Source organism: Denticeps clupeoides, unplaced genomic scaffold (genome assembly GCF_900700375.1).
Source record: "Denticeps clupeoides unplaced genomic scaffold, fDenClu1.1, whole genome shotgun sequence".
In the NCBI taxonomy this organism is placed as follows: Eukaryota; Metazoa; Chordata; class Actinopteri; order Clupeiformes; family Denticipitidae; genus Denticeps; species Denticeps clupeoides.
The window spans coordinates 50,611-67,988 of record NW_021629724.1 but is presented as its reverse complement, the minus strand read 5'-3'; the positions used below and the strand labels follow the sequence as shown (position 1 = coordinate 67,988).

The window sequence follows — 17,378 nt, the reverse complement described above, 5'->3', positions numbered from 1 at the left end:
ACCAATCAACATGAAATACTGTTTCCATGTGACAGATTCATGTTTGTCATTCCATGTTTTTCCGCGTTTCTTTCTTCCCCGCAGGTCATGGAGGAGACCAAAACTCAAATCGCCTGGCCCTCCAAACTCAAGATCGGCGCTAAGTCCAAGAAGGGTAAGTGCATTTCTCCGCTCCATCCCGCGCTCTCTCTCTCTCTCTCTCTCTCTCTCCCTCTCTCGTCCTCCGATGGCCCGTTCCCTCCCTTCACGCTCCTCTCCCGGCCAGAACCAGATGCGCGGGCCACTCTGCCGGCGGAGCTGATAGCATCGCGTAAACAGTGAAAAAAAAAACCAGCGTGCAACGCACACTAAACTTTTCAACCCAGGCCAGAGACGGAGAGAGAGAGAGAGAGAGAGAGAGAGAGAGCCTCGGTAAGGCCACAAACCGTGCAAATGCTTGTATAGATACAGTACTGTGCAAACGTTTTAATCAGTAGTGCAACTTCATCTGTTGTAAAAGTGTAAAAGTAATAATTATGAAATGAAATGAGTAATGTGTGTGTGTGTGTGTGTGTGCGTATATATATAATTAGTTAATTTCGTATGAAGATTTGAAATGCGCTGCATTTACTTCAGTACCAGAACCACCGCAGTTGAATCATCCCCGTACTACGCACCGCTATTTGGCTCCAGGTGGTTCCCGGGGGGGTCAAAGGTCGTTCATATTCTCGCACTGATTGTTTGTGTTGGCGGGCGCCCCGAGCCTTGCCTCGTCCGACAGGAATGTTGCATAACGGCGTGCAGTTATCCGGTGACTATACGCGCCAAACATCTCGGCCCGTTACGGATGGGAAACACGTGTGGGTCTCACGCCGACACATGGGGGGGGCCGAGCCACTTCCTGTTTGTTTGCCTGGCGTTTGAGTTCAACCTCAGCTCAACATATCGGTGGAATCTTTAAAAATAACGACCTGATTGGCTGTCATTGGAAAACGTGTGTTTTTCACGGATTCGAATACTTATAATACTATAATGATGTTCCTTATAGCGATTATATAGATCTGTTTTATCTACATTTGTACGACTGTAACAGGCTTGGTGACCTCGCATGACTTTTAATGGATATTACAAGATGTCAGCTTGATAAAGTGTTCTGTTTAACCTCCCTTACACGTTTCATTGAGGTTAAAGGACCTGGAAATGGACCTGTCGTAGGAGCCGGGGACTAAGAACCCTGACGAAGCTGCGTTGCTTGGTGGCATCTGTCCCCGGGGACTTTCAGCTCTCGTCCTGACACAGAACAGACTCGGAGGCTTGGAAGTGTCTCGGCTAATCCAGCCCACGTGAGCCTCGGGAGTCTCCTCACAGCTATCTGCTGTACCGGCAGAGCCGGCGGCGGCGACGGACCAATCGCCGTTATCGCGGTTGGAGTTTTTCGTTAGAAAAGGGACCGGGCGGAGGACGGCGTTGCACTTTCGGCAGTCTGTTTCACTCTGTCAACGCCGAGCGGTCGTTTCCATCTCTGCCAGGAGCTGCCAGGGCCAAGGGCTGCTTGTCAGTGTGTGTCTGTGTGTGTGTGTGTGTGTGTGTGTGTGTGTGTGTGTGTGTGTGTGTGTGTCTGTAAAAGAAAGACTAACATTAATCAAATCTTTAAAAAAAAAAATTTTCACTACAATTTCAAACAGAACATGACTGTAGAAGACAGATGATAAGAGTTTCTGCAAATTCTGGGCTCATGTACCACTGGCGTGACAATGTGTATTAAAAATTAGAGCGCTGATCATCGTGCATTAAAATGAATATGTAGGCTGCAACGTGATGGCTGTAACTCACAGTGTCAAAGTTCAAAGCTTTATTGTCAGTGAAATTTTCACAGTGCAACGCCACACAAAATATATATTCTACGCGAAATACTCCAAAAAGAGAAAAGTAACGTGTGCATTCTCATAGCAGCCGTATTCAAATTAGTGATGCTGTAACTATTATGAGATTAAAATAATATGACGCTTTTGGGACTATCGTATAATCCGTTCCACACCACTGCCTGATCTACGTGTGTATATTTCACCTGAAATGACATTAAATCTGTACATGGTGATAGATGTATAGTAACCAGAGCAGAATCTACACTGTAGATCTATAAACCTCCTTCTGGACAGGACAGGATCCACACGGTAGGCAGCTGGCTGACATTTGGGGTGCCCTCCCTTGCCACCCACCTCTTCCGAGTCCAGAGCCGGGCTGCCGGTAAATCCGGGGGGCTGAAGGTGGAGATTTACGAGTGCTGACTACAGCGGCCGGCCAGCAGCAGCTGTAAAAACAGCCCGGGACAAAAACCACCGTGCCAGTCTTATCGCGCTTCTCTTTTTTTAAATCTATATTCCTCTTGTTCTCCACACTGCGTGGCAGCGGCTGTACTGCCGGCGCCGTGGCAACACGCTAGGCAGCCGAGGCCATGTTTCCTAAGCCAGGAGCGGGAAGGTTCTCCTACATTTTATAAGGATCTTTGCTCTCATGTCAACGTCCCTATTTTGGCTCTTGCTCTCGGCCCTCCATGAGGATGAACTGTAGTAAAATTCATGGGGGGACAATGTGGTCCTGACACTGGTTGGAGGAGGAAGAATTATAGCATCGCCATGACAACAGAAGTTCAGTTCCAAAGAATTTGCTTAATACTCACATTGACGGAACATAGCGCCACTAGAACGATGAATGATGCCAGATATAATAGCATGCCATCAATATTTATTACATTTCAGCACTGATCTCCACTGTCCAGGAGGGAGTGACGTTGGTCACTGAAAATGATGCAGCCTACAGCCAGTCACAAAATTATTCAAACTGTCAAAACCACCCCGTGTCAAAAAAAAAAAACGTTTCTAACAAAAGGGAAATTGGCCATACTGAAAAAAATGAAATAGTTTAAAATGCAAAATGTTCAATGCATTGAAACATTCATCACTGAAGATGAAATTCTTTACAGTTCTGATACAGTACAGGCCAAAAGTTTGGACATCTTCTCATTCAACGTGTTTTCTTTATCTTCGTGACCATTTACGTTGGTAGATTCTCACTGAAGGCATCAAAACTATGAATGAACACATGTGGAGTTATGTACTTAACAAAAAGTGGAGACCTGACCTCCACAGTCACCGGACCTGAACCCAGTCCAGATGGTTTGGGGTGAGCTGGACCAACAAGTGCTAAACACCTCTGGGAACTCCTTCAAGACTGTTGGAGAAGCATTTCAGGTGATGACCTCTTGAAGCTCATCGAGAGAATGCCAAGAGTGTGTAAAGCAGTAACCAGAGCAAAGAAACTAGAATATAAAACATGTTTTCGCTTATTTCACCTTTTTTTGTTAAGTACAGAACTCCACATGTGTTCATTCATAGTTTTGATGCCTTCAGTGAGAATCTACCAATGTACATGGTCATGAAGATAAAGAAAAAACTTTAGGTGTCCAAACTTTAGAAGGTGTCCAAACTTTTGGCCTGTTAGTGTATGTAATGGGTTCCAGTGCCCAGATGGTAGAGAGGAAAGCCCATTCCTGGCAAGTCCCAGTGCCGCGGCATTTACAAGAACACAACTGCTATAAACATCAAGGGCCTCGGAGGAGGAGGACCAGCGTTTGTTTGGAAGACCGCAGGAAGCTCCACAAAGCAGGCAGAATATTCATCAAACTCTCGTCCCTGGTGTCCCTCACACCAGCAGACGCCATCGTAGCAGTTAGTGCCGGCGCGGCACCCACCTTCCCATCGAAGAACGTGGTAGGAAAAGAGGGCGTGGCTTTCCTGGCCTCAGTCGACGCGGAAGCAGCCGTTTTGCTCCCTGTTGTAACCTCCTTATTCCCGCGTGTTTGGCGCAATAAAAGAACACCATTTTGCGCCGTAAAACAGCTTCGCTAGCGTTCGTGGCCTCGGAATGTTGTTCCGAGCTCGCACACATCTGTTTGGCACGTTTGCCGTTGTTGTTGATGATGATGATGTTCATCAGTCACATGGCAAGATGAACTAAAAGCAATCGCACAAAATACTTCCACCTCGGACATCATTTAGACCCGGCACGTCGCGAAATTGGTTTGGCCAGTTCTGCAACTGTTCTACACGTTCTACACGTTTCCTGTTGTTCCGATTTTCTTATTGTGCAGTTTCACGCTTGCCAAAAAACGGGGACCAGGGAACGACAAGCTGGAATTTTGTGTCTCTGCACCTTCTTTGACAACGCCCATGTGTGCTGGGACGCCGCTGGAGACCCGCTGGCTGTGGATGAAGGTCCTGGACGACCTCTCTTCCCCGTCCGGCGACAAAAACACCTCCCTTTCACATGACATAACCCACTGTGGGCCTTTCAAAGCCTTTCCAGGGGCCATAAAATACTTCCCAAGCACACACACACACACACACACTGGCCATTACCCAGCAATACACACAGGAACACGAGCCTGAAGCACCGATTGGTCGGACAGTTAAACAAGCCCACCGGTCATCACCCTGTCTCGGATTTCACGGCTCGGCGAGGGCGCCGCTCCAGCAGATGTTTGACTCCGCCCGTCGGCGTCTTCGAACCCTTGACAAACACAGCTGGGACCGGAGCGGCGTGTTCTAGGTGCTCCAGCGCCGGCCAGATGTGACTATTTTTAACCCGCGTCACTCGACGGTCCCGGAGGGGCGGACGTGGAGGGGCTCTTCTCTGGCAACCGCTTGTTTTCCAGATGTTGCGTTCGTCTTATCACGAGCTCACCGTTACCCAACAGAGCCCAACTCAAAAATGACTGGTGCTAATCCAATCCACGAATTACGAAGCCAATTCTTCACAATGGGTTCCAACATCCATAATGTTCCATGTTGCTGTCAAAGGCCATGAACTTTGACCGCATTTCACCCTCTTGGTCTCTCTCAACAAGCGTAAAATTGAGGATGGGTTCCTAACAGGCCTGAAGGACTTCAGAAGATGACTTTCAACATTTGGATTCATTAAAGAAATTCATCTTTATGCATTTTTTTAATGCAAAATATCCTTCATCTTAGACTGCATGGCCTCCATGGAGTGGGTGTGTCCAAAAGTTTTTAACTTCTAGAGAATGTGGTTCGTTGTTTAGGCCAATGTTTTACATCTTTTACATCAAATGGCATTCCTACCGCTATTCTGCTCATTATAACCTGGCAAAATATTTCACAGTATCATTTCCCACCCATACAGTCCCACCCATATCCAAGAGTGGCTCGGGGGTTCGAATGTAATTTTCTCATTTACTGTCTTCCTCCCAGAGAGCCTACAAAACCAGAAACTTTAGCACGGAAGTATCAGATAATCGTCTGTAAATTCCCACTTTCTCCACGCCGCACCGGATCGGGCCATTATATGGGAATGCCCTTCATGCTCATAATAGTATTTTTTTATGGAGTTCCTCCGCATACCACAGTATAAACAGCGCCGACCTCTCGTCTGCAGCCGAACCCGACCACAGAAAATGGTCGCGTTACAGTCGGACAGGGAAATGTGGCAGCCGCAGGGCTGGCCAGCGCATGGAATTCCAGTTCTCCGCGCCGGGCCCACGTTCGGTCGGTCCTAATCGATGTTCTGCGGAGACATTCCTCCTCGCGCTGACCGGCCATTTAGCGTGGCTTCTCCCTCTATCCTTCTTGGCTCCAGAAGCCGTCATCATTGAACCGACGTGCGGTAGCTTAACCAGGAAAAACGGAACACACCTTCTTCGCGTTCATTAATACCAGGCGAAACTAAAATGGAGACGTTCGGTGAACGGGTTTTTCGACTTGTCTGGTGGATTAAATATTCACACTAGTAAAAAAAACGCTGAAAAAAAAAAAGTCTAGACACGTCCCTGCATAAGCAACAGAAAAACAAAGTCAAGAGGACAGCGTGAGCGTGCATGAAATTCGCAATTTTTCTGCACTTAAAAAAAAACTTGCATAATGATCTACATTTTTAAAAATAAAAATAGCTTCCAATACTGACAGCAGCTTGAAGAATTCCAATAAAGCGGTCGGTGGAGGACGACCTTCATGTGTCATTAACCGTGCTGCCAGTCACCGTATACATGTGTGCATGGTGCATTTCATCCTTTCACCATCAACTGCAGTTTTTACTAATTATTGTGTTACGTTGATGGTGGGGTGCTAGTAGCCTAGCGGGTAACACACTCGCCTGTGAACCAGAAGACCCAGGTTAAAACCCCACTTACTACCATCATGTCCCTGAGCAGGACGCTTAACCCTGAGTGTCTCCAGGGGGGGACTGTCCCTGTCACTACTGGTTGTAAGGGTGGTGGGGTACTGAAAGTAGGGTGGTAGTAACCAAGTGGGGTAACACACTTGCCTGTGAACCAGAAGACCCAGGTTCAAACCCCACTTACTACCATCGTGTCCCTTAGCAGGACACTTAACCCTGAGTGTCTCCAGGGGGGGACTGTCCCTGTAACTACTGACTGTAAGTCGCTCTGGGCGACTGGTAAATGCTGTAAATGTAAAATGTAAATGATGGGGATGCTTTGCAGAACGTGGTGTTTAATGGTGCTCCTCTCCTTTTCAGATCCACATATCAAAGTGAGCGGCAAGAGGGAGAACGTGAAAGAAGCCAAGGAGAAAATTATGTCCGTCCTCGACACCAAAGTAAGCAGAAGTCCCAGTTTCGCATTGACCAGATGTTCCCGAAATGACCTTTGGGCAAAATGGCCGCAGAACCTGTTTACTTTGGCAGTGGTTCCAGCTCATGATGTTAAATCCACCACACCTACCTCGTGTTTCAGTTTTATTTTTTGTCCGTTACGTCTTTGTTTGTTTGTTGGTTTCTGTGTTTTGGGGGCTCTAGACCGGGGGTCACCACATTGTTGTGTTCACCTTCATTTAGCACTTCTGTGCTCGTGATCGGCCAGTTCTTGACTTGAATGAGACGTGGTGGAACACGGAAAGATCTGAGCTGTGCAGGACTGGTGCCCTCCAGCGCTCAGTAGCTCATGTGAGTTCATCCAGGAAAGTGTTCACCGCTCCACGTAAAGGCCTAAAAAGCGAGTCGTTGACTCAATTTACGGCAAGACGTTTGTTCCAGTCGTATCTGAGCTCTCTGAAGAAGAAAAATAAAATGCAGCGGTGGTTACGGATCCCTTTACGTCCACGTTGGAAGGCACAACTCCAACCGCAACAGTAACCGAGGCCGACGTCTCCATTTATCTCCAGAGTGTGAGCGAGTGTAGCCAACATACACTGTCAGGCGCTGGGAGACATCATGCGGCAAAACCAAAAGCATCCCCGGGGCGGGGAGCTGCACGGCTGTGTGAACTTTCCAAGCATTTCATTTAGAATTTTGTACCTCGCATTTTGACAGATTCGTACGTGCAGAACAACACAATATTACTTTTTTGGGTTCGTGCCTGGAAGGCCTGTCAATTTTTTTCCCATTCCAGAATGTAGTCCTTTGTAATATAAAGTAGTATTTTCTCGAAATTCACATGGAAAGATGGGAAATATAATCTTACAAATGCCAAGGTCAGCGTTATGTGATGTGCTTTACATTTACATTTTTTTACGCCATTTGGCAGACACGGCTTATAACCTGCTTTCGTGTTACCATCAGTGAAGAAAATCCATTCATTTTTTGCACTGTATTGTGTTTTTTTTTACCTTACATAAGTCAGACTGTAGGAAATTGACAAGTTACGTCTAAGTATCGAACATCTACAGAAGACGGCGAGGCAAGACATGGAAACATGGCACCAGTACTATTAGATGCAGAATTATTGCATGAGCCTGGTCACAATGATTAATGAGGTAGCATAATATTTGGTTACTTTTTATTATGAATTTTGATAGCAACATCAAAAAACATAATTCGTGGCTCACCCATCAAGAGATATGGACATATACTGTTTTGATTCTAAAGGGTCATTTTTGGAAGGAGGGCACCTTCTTTATTAAGCCGTTTTTTTTATTTCCGCTGTGACCTCGCAGAGCAACCGTGTGACCCTGAAGATGGACGTGTCACATACCGAGCACTCGCACGTCATCGGCAAGGGCGGCAACAACATAAAGAAGGTGATGGAGGAGACAGGCTGCCACATCCACTTCCCCGACTCCAACCGCAACAACCAGGCCGAGAAGAGCAACCAGGTAGTCCGAGGTTTCATCTTGGTCATATATTGGCATGTATCACACACACAGTACAGGCAAAAAAAGTGTGAACACCCTCTCATTCAACGTGTTTTCTTTATTTTTTCATGACCATTTACGTTGGTAGATTCTCACTGAAGGCATCAAAACTATGAATGAACACATGTGGAGTTCTGTACTTAGAAAACGCACTGAATGAGAAGGTGTGTCCTAATCTGATTGGCCACCCCGCCTGGCCACATTCAGAGCTGATAATCGGCTTGTTAAATTCGAACAGCGTTTCAGGTGCGTAAAACAGCTGTTTGCATACGTTGACTTTAAGGTGATAAGTAAGTTAGCGGTTTCCCCCCAAAATTGTCTGGCCGGGTTTTTCGACTTGTCTGGTGGATTAAATATTCACACTAGTAAAAAAAACGCTGAAAAAAAAAAAGTCTAGACACGTCCCTGCATAAGCAACAGAAAAACAAAGTCAAGAGGACAGCGTGAGCGTGCATGAAATTCGCAATTTTTCTGCACTTAAAAAAAAACTTGCATAATGATCTACATTTTTAAAAATAAAAATAAATGTTTTGAATGGTGAACGCATCAGTATGAATAAAATTACAGTCAGTAATTCCAGTGATTTCTCCTCCCGGAGCTTGCTGAGCAGGTGGGGATAGATGGTGCAGGAACAGGTTTTAATAATTCTGCATGTCATGCAGAAACGTCTTTCTCCGGTGCCATTTCGGAAGGTCTGCGCTGTAGCAGGTATTTTAAAAGAGGGCAGAGGGGCGTGGCAGTCGGATGTTTCCGGACTCGCTGGAGTAGGGAATGTTGGAAAGTGAGTGACGACACGAGCCCTGGACAGACACCCCCTTTGTGCCACAGAGTTGGCACCTGATGACAGGCCAGGCAGACTGAAGCCACGTACGAAAGGCGCAGTTATGCCCTGAGATGCCGCATGGCCTTGCCACAGGAAATGATCATGTGTCTTAAATGGTTCATTGGCATTCAGAGGACGTCACTGACGTTGCAAGGATATGTGCAACATGCGCAGATCAACGCACTTCTGTGGTTTTCTGAGTTTTGGAGATTTTCGAATGACGAATAATGCCTATTAAAATAAAGCATGCAACTGACGTTTGTTCAAATCCTGCAGAATTTAATGGGCTTTTTTGTGGGAATATTGTGGGGGATTTCACAAAAAAAAAACAAAATTATCAACCCTTTTTACTGACATTTAAAATTCATTGTGTGATGTGCGATTCCGGCCCGATCTGTCTGCTCATGTGCCTTTTAAGTGAGAGAATATGTATAAATGTATGCATTTATGTGACCTATTTAATGCATTATACACAGTCACATAATAACTGAACATCCCTTTTTCAAAAATGTAATTCAATTAGGGGGTTCAAAAAGGGGAGGAGCCTGTAGTCATGACTGACAGCTCTCACGCACCCTGCCTTCCTGTCAATACGTGACACGCCCAGGTGCATTGCAGCGTCCGTCACCTCCCTTTCTCCTTCGTTTCCCTGCGTTCTCTACACTCTACACATATATATATATATATATATGCCTGGATGTGAGGCGCCATATAGGCCGTATAGCAAGAACAGTGGCGTGCGAGGAAATGAGTGAGGTTTCCTTGATATGTGGCCCAGGGGGCGCCTCATACCTGGAAAATGTGGTCTTTCGAATCCTTCGTTTTTGACTATTTACCGGTATAAATGACTTCATGTCGGAACATTCTTTCGGATAAAAGTGTCTGGCGGTTGAAAAATGTCAAACTTTTCTCCCCAGGTCTCCATCGCGGGCCAACCGGGAGGCGTGGAGGCCGCCCGTGCCAGGATCAGGGTAAGCGGCTCCAGGCTTATCGCCGTTGCTCAACGCTGGGGGTGGTATCGCGGCCATATGCACGGGCCTGTGGCCGGGCGGGGAGGAATATCGCGGGCGGAGGAGTGCAGGTGGGACGGTGCATCTTATCTCTTAAGGGGCCTCGATCCCAAGCTGGGAATGCGGCTGTTTTGCCTTTTCCCGGGTCCTGAGTTTGGCAGAGCTGAACATCAGCATGTTTCCATGGCAGCTCCGCAAATAGCGGCCTGTAAAACTGTTACTGGTGCTGCCCCCTGTTGACCGTCGCTGTGTGGTACAGGTCCCGTAGTCTCCGCACTGCAATCGAAGCCCTTTTGTGAAAGTGGATTTTTTTCCCAACGGAAAAGAGACAAAGGAACAATGGTGGCGACAGCAGAGCCACGTGCAGCGCAGACATGGCACCGCGGCACAGACCTCAGGGTCCCGGCCGGACCCGGAGCCTCCAAATCCAGCGCCGCTGGCTTGATGTGGAACACATGGCGGCAGCGGATGGGGGGCGGGGGGACGTTTGCGGTCTCCGGCCGCCCTCTGGATGGGTGTTGCCATTTGCACTCGGCCGTCGCGGCCCTGTCCAGGCCTCTCCTCGGATTTCATCAGCACCGGGAACGCACACGCCTTCTGGCGCGGCCCCGCGGACTGTTTTTTTTTATTTATTAAAGATTTGTTTGAAGATCCTCGTTTGCCAGGCAGGGATGAAATAAGACCGTGTGCCATCATCACTCTTTTACCCTTTTCTTGCGTTCCTTAATCTTTCTTCTCTCTTTCTTTTCTTCCTCTTTTTTTCCCCCCTTTTGACTTGACTGCTGCCGCTGCTGGAAATTCCAGCTCCAGCCACTGGACTCATTTCCATTTTCCTTTTTTTTTTCCCTCTCTTTTCTTTTCTTTTCTTTTCTTTTTTTTTCCATACAGACTCCGAGAAGGTATGCAGAGCAAAAACTCAGAACCAGAATGGACCTACTGTACTGCTCACTATATTAATATTAATCGCCACAGTGCTCACGTCTTAAACGTTCCGGGCTGCAGTTGAGACGGAGCAAAAGAAAGATGTTTTAAAGAGAATTTTAAAGAGAATCCATCGCTTCTCGTTTCACAGTTACCACAAGCAATCGGTCTCGATGGGCTTTAACACAGATAACATCTCTGGAGGGGGTCTGGGCGTACGGTGGCTTCGCACGGCCGGTACAGAAATACGTGGTTGTATTGGTACCCTAACTAGGACGGCCCCACCGAGGTGAATTTTACGCTGCCGAAGTGCATTTAATAATTGACCCGGTGTCTGGGATTTTAACAGAGGACATGTCTTCGGTTTCGATTGAAGCACGATTGAGACAAATTTCCGGTTTCGCGGTTTCGTACGCGGTTCCCGGTAGTTTGTAAAAGGAAAGGTCACATTTGTGCAAGGTGGTCCTATTAACGCGAATGATCGTCTGATTAAAGGTACCCCCTTTTCTAGCTCTTATCATACATGAACCATTTAAAAGTTCGGGGTAATTTAAAAGAGGGCCTATAATTTTTTGGCCATTAAAATGACAAAAAAATGACACGTCATAAATGTCCAGATATCGTTCACGTTTGGAACTTTGTCAATGTCTATTTCAAATAAATTTTGGTATAAATTTTCTAGCATCCACAAACCACTTCCAAGCCATTGATTGGGAACCTTACAAGGGGCCTATTGGGTAACACACTCGCCTACAAACCAGAAGACGCAGGTTCAAACCCCACTTACTACCATCGTGTCCCTGAGCAGGACACTTAACCCTGAGTGTCTCCAGGGGGGTACTGTCCTTGTCACTACGTTCAGATATCCGTGTATATCGGCTCGATGCTCGGGCGAGATCAGGCGCGGTTTTGAATTAGCCGCGCATGTGTTGCCTGAACAAATATCCAGGAGGGCGGACTTCCGAAGGTCACCGAGGCCCAGACGCCGTCTGTCCACCGTCTTGACTGCTAATAAAAGAGAAACAAACCCTGGCGTTTTTTAGCAAGTCGGGGTTTTTTTGTGGGGGGGGGGGGTACAGGCTATACTTATATCCAGAGCAACCAGAGCGGGTGGGAAAACAAGCGAAGCCGAAACACGGAAAGGGCGAAAGATCGGAATTCCCAGCGACTGATGGACGATTTCCTGCTTCGGGCCCAACGAAGGAGGGCCCTTCCTTCCAACCACTTCTAAAAGGCGGAGAAGGTCTCTCGTTTTGTCCGCGGACAGAATGCGAAGTGTAAGCAAGGGCCCCAGCAACATGTGGGACTGATCATGGGTACCCCCCCCCCTTCTTTTTCCCCCGATTCTGCTGTTTACAGTTTCACTTTGGTAAAAAAAAGCTCTCTCTCTCTCCCCCTCACTCTCTCTCTCTCTCTCCCCGGTGACGCGGGGACGGGGACACACGCAGGCCGCTGATTTTACCTCGGCCTCGACTCTTGGTGTATTAGTGGGCGTGAGCCACGCCAATGCCAGCTCGCCAAGCGTAGAGCAGGAAGGCCACTGCAGTTATTAGGGCCGGTTTCCTGCACATCTGGTCTTCCCTCTCTCCCTCGCAGGAGCTGCTCCCTCTGGTGCTGATGTTCGAGCTGCCCGTCATCGTGCAGATGAACCCCGACCCCAGCTCCCCCGCCATCCAGCACATCGCCCAGACGTACAACATCTCGGTGACCTTCAAGCAGCGCTCGCGCCTCTACGGGGCCACCGGCGTGGTCCGGGGGTCGCAGAGCAACGCCGCCGCTGTGAAGGTGAGTCAACTCCTCGTTCCATCCATCTGCGGTGGTCCACAACCCTTAAGTGCGTTTGCCGGCGAATGCCATGTAGACCCAAGGTGGTTGAGTTCTGTTGCTCTTCTAGCTTCCTTCTACTTGCGTTTTCGTATTAGAGACATTTCTAAACTATAAAGTTAAGATAATACGATTATACGATACATTATACGATACTTGGGGCAGTGGTGGCCTGGCGGTTAAGGAAGCGGCCACGTAATCGGATCACACTCACCTGTGAACCAGAAGACCCAGGTTCGAACCCCACTTACTACCATCGTGTCCCTGAGCAAGATTATATATGCCATGAATGTAAATGAATGTCTGAACCACCGAGGTCCCCTTGATGAAGGTGACGTCCCCACACACTGATCCCCGGGCGCCTGTCATGGTGCCCACTGCTCACCAAGGGTGATGGTTAAATACAGAGGACACGTTTCTCGATTTGTCACCGTGTGCTGTGCTGCAGTGTCTCACAATGACAATCACTTTTTTAAAAAAATTATTAATCTCAGAGAAGAAAAGAATCCCGTCTAACAACATCTTATTCCAGGTTAACAATCCCTAAGTACTCAGCCATACATCCGTATTTATGGCTGTTACAACCGTACGTTGTCTTTTGAAATGTAACCGTCACATCTTTCATGTCTTCTTTCATATTTTCTAAGAATGAAATCTCGTGCCATAATAATAATGAAGCTCCACATGACATAGTCTCCATTATACATGGTGACACCTCTAGACCTCAACACATCACACAAAAACAAGTCGCCTGTAAACTGTGCACCCTGCGCACCCACGTATTTAATTACGGCATTCACCAGACGCCCTTATCCAATCAGTAGTGACGGGGACACTCAGGGTTAAATGTCCTGCACAGGGACACGATGGTAGTAAGTGGGGTTGGAACCTGGGACTTTGAGGTCTTCTGGTTCATAGGAGAGTGTCTCAGCCGCTAGGCTACTAGCACCCCCGTTCTATTCTAGTAACAGGCCTGTAGAAAGTACATATATTTATGTTGAAAATGGTAAGAAGCGTTTTAAACTTTGGCCTGAAGAACCCACCGGAAGAGCTGAGGACATTTTAGCGCAGAAGCCGATAATAAGTCGTGTGTTTGGGAAGGCGCTTGTTAAAAGCCTTCAGCTCGTCCCCCCGACCACGGGCCCTGCAGTGTTGGGTGAGCGGCGTCTGCTCGGTGAGAGGCAGGAACCGAGAGGTCGTCCCTGGAGCCTGGCCCCCATTCTTCTGTCTGCGAGTTGCCCCAGATCGCTCCCCCACCCCCGGCCTTGGTGGTGTCTGGGACGACTGTGCGGCGGGGGTAGGCCTGGGCTGGGCTGCGGGTTCCAGGGTATGCCTGGTATGCGGAGAGAGCTGAGCTGGGGCTGGTGCTGCCAAAACCGCCTCTCAGCGGGCTGTGAGGGAGAAGGAGCCCCAAAAGAGCCGAGGGGGAGACCGAGGAGAGGCACTGTAGCACTCGGCAGCTCTAGGACATAAGGACAGGACTGTCTTCTTTTGTCCCGCCTTTGAGGTTGTCCAGGCTCCCAAAGAGAAGACTTTCCATATGAGCATCTCACAGTGTTCAGTATGAAACCCCTGGAGATCCATATGTTCAGTTCCTGGATTTCCACAGGAGGAGGTGCTGTAGCTCACCCAGCAAGACCCTCCTGACACGATGCGTTCGCCGTTTCATTCTGTCATTTGTTCCATGGTTTGCATGAGACGTCATTTTGAGTCACTTGGAGAGTGCCACACGGGGCCATATTTTCACAGCGCCATATGTAATGCAGCACGTGGGGCGTGTTCATGTACGAATGAACGGAGCTAGTTGTCTGTATGTTGGAGAACCAGCTACTTACCTTTTTTTTTTTTTTTTTTTTGGTGTGGAATTATTATTTATGACACCCAGAAGATGAACTTTATTTATGAGCAAAGTTTTAAAAAGGGCCCTGCGAGAGCAGCAGATTGTGTACTGACACTATAACTGTTGTTGTTTTTTAATAATTTTTTTACAAATCTAAATCATTTTCATTTTAATTAAATTTAATTAAAGCTTTTCATAAAGAACAACATAAAAAAGATGCTCAGACATGACACAACCAGAAAGCCGACCCAGACCCACAAAATCAGTACACAAGCATGTACTGACATGTAATAACACATTATAAACCCTGAAGTATGTTGACCTGCTTCCCAGGTCAGTAGGTTGAAAAGTCTTTTTTATGTTTTGGGTCTGCAGACCAAAGAGGAGACATACAGGGTCCAGGTCCAATGTTGGACAGCTCTTCCACAACACGCCTCCAGTGAACACCGTTAATGACCGTCAATCTGCAGCGAACTGCATTTCAACTGAACAAGGGACCGTCTACAAACTACTGCTAAATGTTCACAGAGAATGAATTTCATCCAACTGTCTTCCTGAGAGATTCATTTATAAGAATAAATGCAGAAAGGCAGAACTACGTACTCATATGGCCAGGTTTTGCCGCCTAAGATGTCATGTTAATACATTCATCTTTTAAAGCATTAAATTTACATTTACGGCATTTACCAGACACCCTCATCCAGAGCGACTTACAGTCAGTAGTTACAGGGACAGTCCCCCCCTGGAGACACTCAGGGTTAAGTGTCTTGCTCAGGGACACGATTGTAGTAAGCGGGATTTGAACCTGGGTCTTCTGGTTCATAGGCGAGTGTTTTACCCGCTAGGCTACTACTACTACTGGTTGTGTGAAACAAGCTATGATATATTACATTTTATTACATAAAGGGAATCTGAAATGTTACCTGTTATAAATAATTGGTGGGCAGTATTGGGTGATTTTTTGAACAAGATTTGCCATATGATTGTCTGGCGTTTTACAGAGAGGGACGGCTGTGCTGTTGGAGCACCTGGCGGGCAGCCTGGCCAGCGCCATCACGGTCAGCACCCAGCTGGACATCGCCCCGCAGCACCACCTCTTCATCATGGGCCGCAACGGCGTCAAGCACGTGATGCAGCGCACCGGCGCCCAGGTCCACTTCCCCGACCCCAACAGCCCGCAGAAGAAGTCCACCGTCTACGTGCAGGGCACCATCGATGCCGTGTGCCTGGCACGGCAGTACCTCATGGTGAGAAGGCCGGCTTTTTCCCTATCATCTTCCCTCCCGTGCCCCTTAAACCATGAAAGGGGAATGAAGGACTCAGCAGAGTCCGCTTTGTTCGGTGGCCCCCCCCCCATAATCCGTGGTCTCTGGCCGGCGAGAGTGGGACACGACGCATGAATCGGGGACTGGAACACACAAGTGGAAAACAACGTAATTACAGCGTGGAGATGGCTCCCCTCCACGCACTTAAACCCCAAATCAAATTTTGATGGATAGTCCATTTTTATTTGACCAGTAGGATTCTTTTGGCTGGAAAGGACACGGGCATGTGAAGCATTTTCGCCGTTCCTGTATTCCGTATTCCAATCAGGCGCACCTAACGGGCTCTTCGCATTTCTGGACCATTTTGGACCATTTGTGCATATTTAGGGATCATCTCCAGGTCTTTTTTGGGTTGCATGGGCTCCTTGCCATCATTTCTGGCCTCAGCCGTCTCCGCCGCTCCCCGAACGTCCCGGCCGCACCGCCGCAGGCGCTCCGAAGGCAAATTTATACATGAGCGTAATTAAATGCACACGGTGAAGCGGGGGCCGAGCGATGGGCCCGGCAAGTCCGTACGAGAAGCCTACTGGTTCCAGCCATCCCACTCGCATTCATAAGGAAACAGGGGTCGTGGCCTACAAACGTGCAGCTTGGGCAGACCTGTCCGGTAAATGGAGGCATCTGGTTCTTCATGGTTACCAGCCAGGTTTTCTCGACTGATCTATTTCGCGTGTATCCGTCTGTGTGGGTGTTCCGCAGGGCTGCCTTCCACTGGTCCTGATGTTTGACATTAAGGAAGACATCGAGGTGGAGCCCCAGTACATCAACTCACTGATGGAACAGCTGGACGTGTTCATCAGCATCAAGCCGAAGCCGAAACAGCCCAGCAAGGTACCAGCAAATCATATTTAATTGGAAAATTCAAATTTTATTTGTCACATACACACTCGTACACGGTACGATATGCAGTGAAATGCTTTAGCGACTGTACAGACCACAGTATTGCAAGTATACAATGAACCAATATGCAAATATCGCAAACATAACCAAATATTACACTTTTTGTTTTTTTAACATAAAATATGTGTAACAGGTAGGGTGAAGGTGTGCAAATGAGTAAAAAAATCTGTGCAAGATTCTGGGAGGATTGAAAGTGAAGTGAAGTGATTGTCACACGTGATACACAGCAGCACAGCACACGGTGCACACAGTGAAATTTGTCCTCTGCATTTAACCCATCACCCTGAGTGAGCAGTGGGCGGCCATGACAGGCGCCCGGGGAGCAGTGTGTGGGGACGGTGCTTTGCTCAGTGGCACCTCAGTGGTACCTTGGCAGATCGGGATTCGAACCGGCAACCTTCTGATTACGGGGCCGCTTCCTTAACCGCTAGGCCACCACTGCCCACGACTGAGACCAGAAGTGATTGAAAGTGAAAGTGCTAATTTAGCATTTATCTGTGGAAAAACATGCCAGATTATGTGGTTTGATCGAGGGCTTCATACTGGGTAGACTTTCATAAACTACTGGAATTAATAATAGCTGACAGCCTA

At 47.8% G+C, this 17,378-nt stretch overlaps 1 protein-coding gene across 2 annotated transcripts in view; it reads left to right on the top strand.

Moving 5' to 3' along the window:
• The window catches only part of LOC114772827 (protein bicaudal C homolog 1-like), a 46,155-nt gene that overhangs the window by 15,143 nt on the left and 13,634 nt on the right, over positions 1 to 17,378 (top strand). For both annotated transcript variants that reach the window (XM_028965538.1, XM_028965539.1), the window contains 7 exons: positions 85 to 154; positions 6,532 to 6,611; positions 7,947 to 8,105; positions 9,885 to 9,938; positions 12,495 to 12,683; positions 15,564 to 15,809; positions 16,587 to 16,718. In XM_028965538.1, the coding sequence (XP_028821371.1) occupies positions 85 to 154; positions 6,532 to 6,611; positions 7,947 to 8,105; positions 9,885 to 9,938; positions 12,495 to 12,683; positions 15,564 to 15,809; positions 16,587 to 16,718 (930 nt within the window). The remainder of the gene's footprint in view (positions 1 to 84; positions 155 to 6,531; positions 6,612 to 7,946; positions 8,106 to 9,884; positions 9,939 to 12,494; positions 12,684 to 15,563; positions 15,810 to 16,586; positions 16,719 to 17,378) is intronic.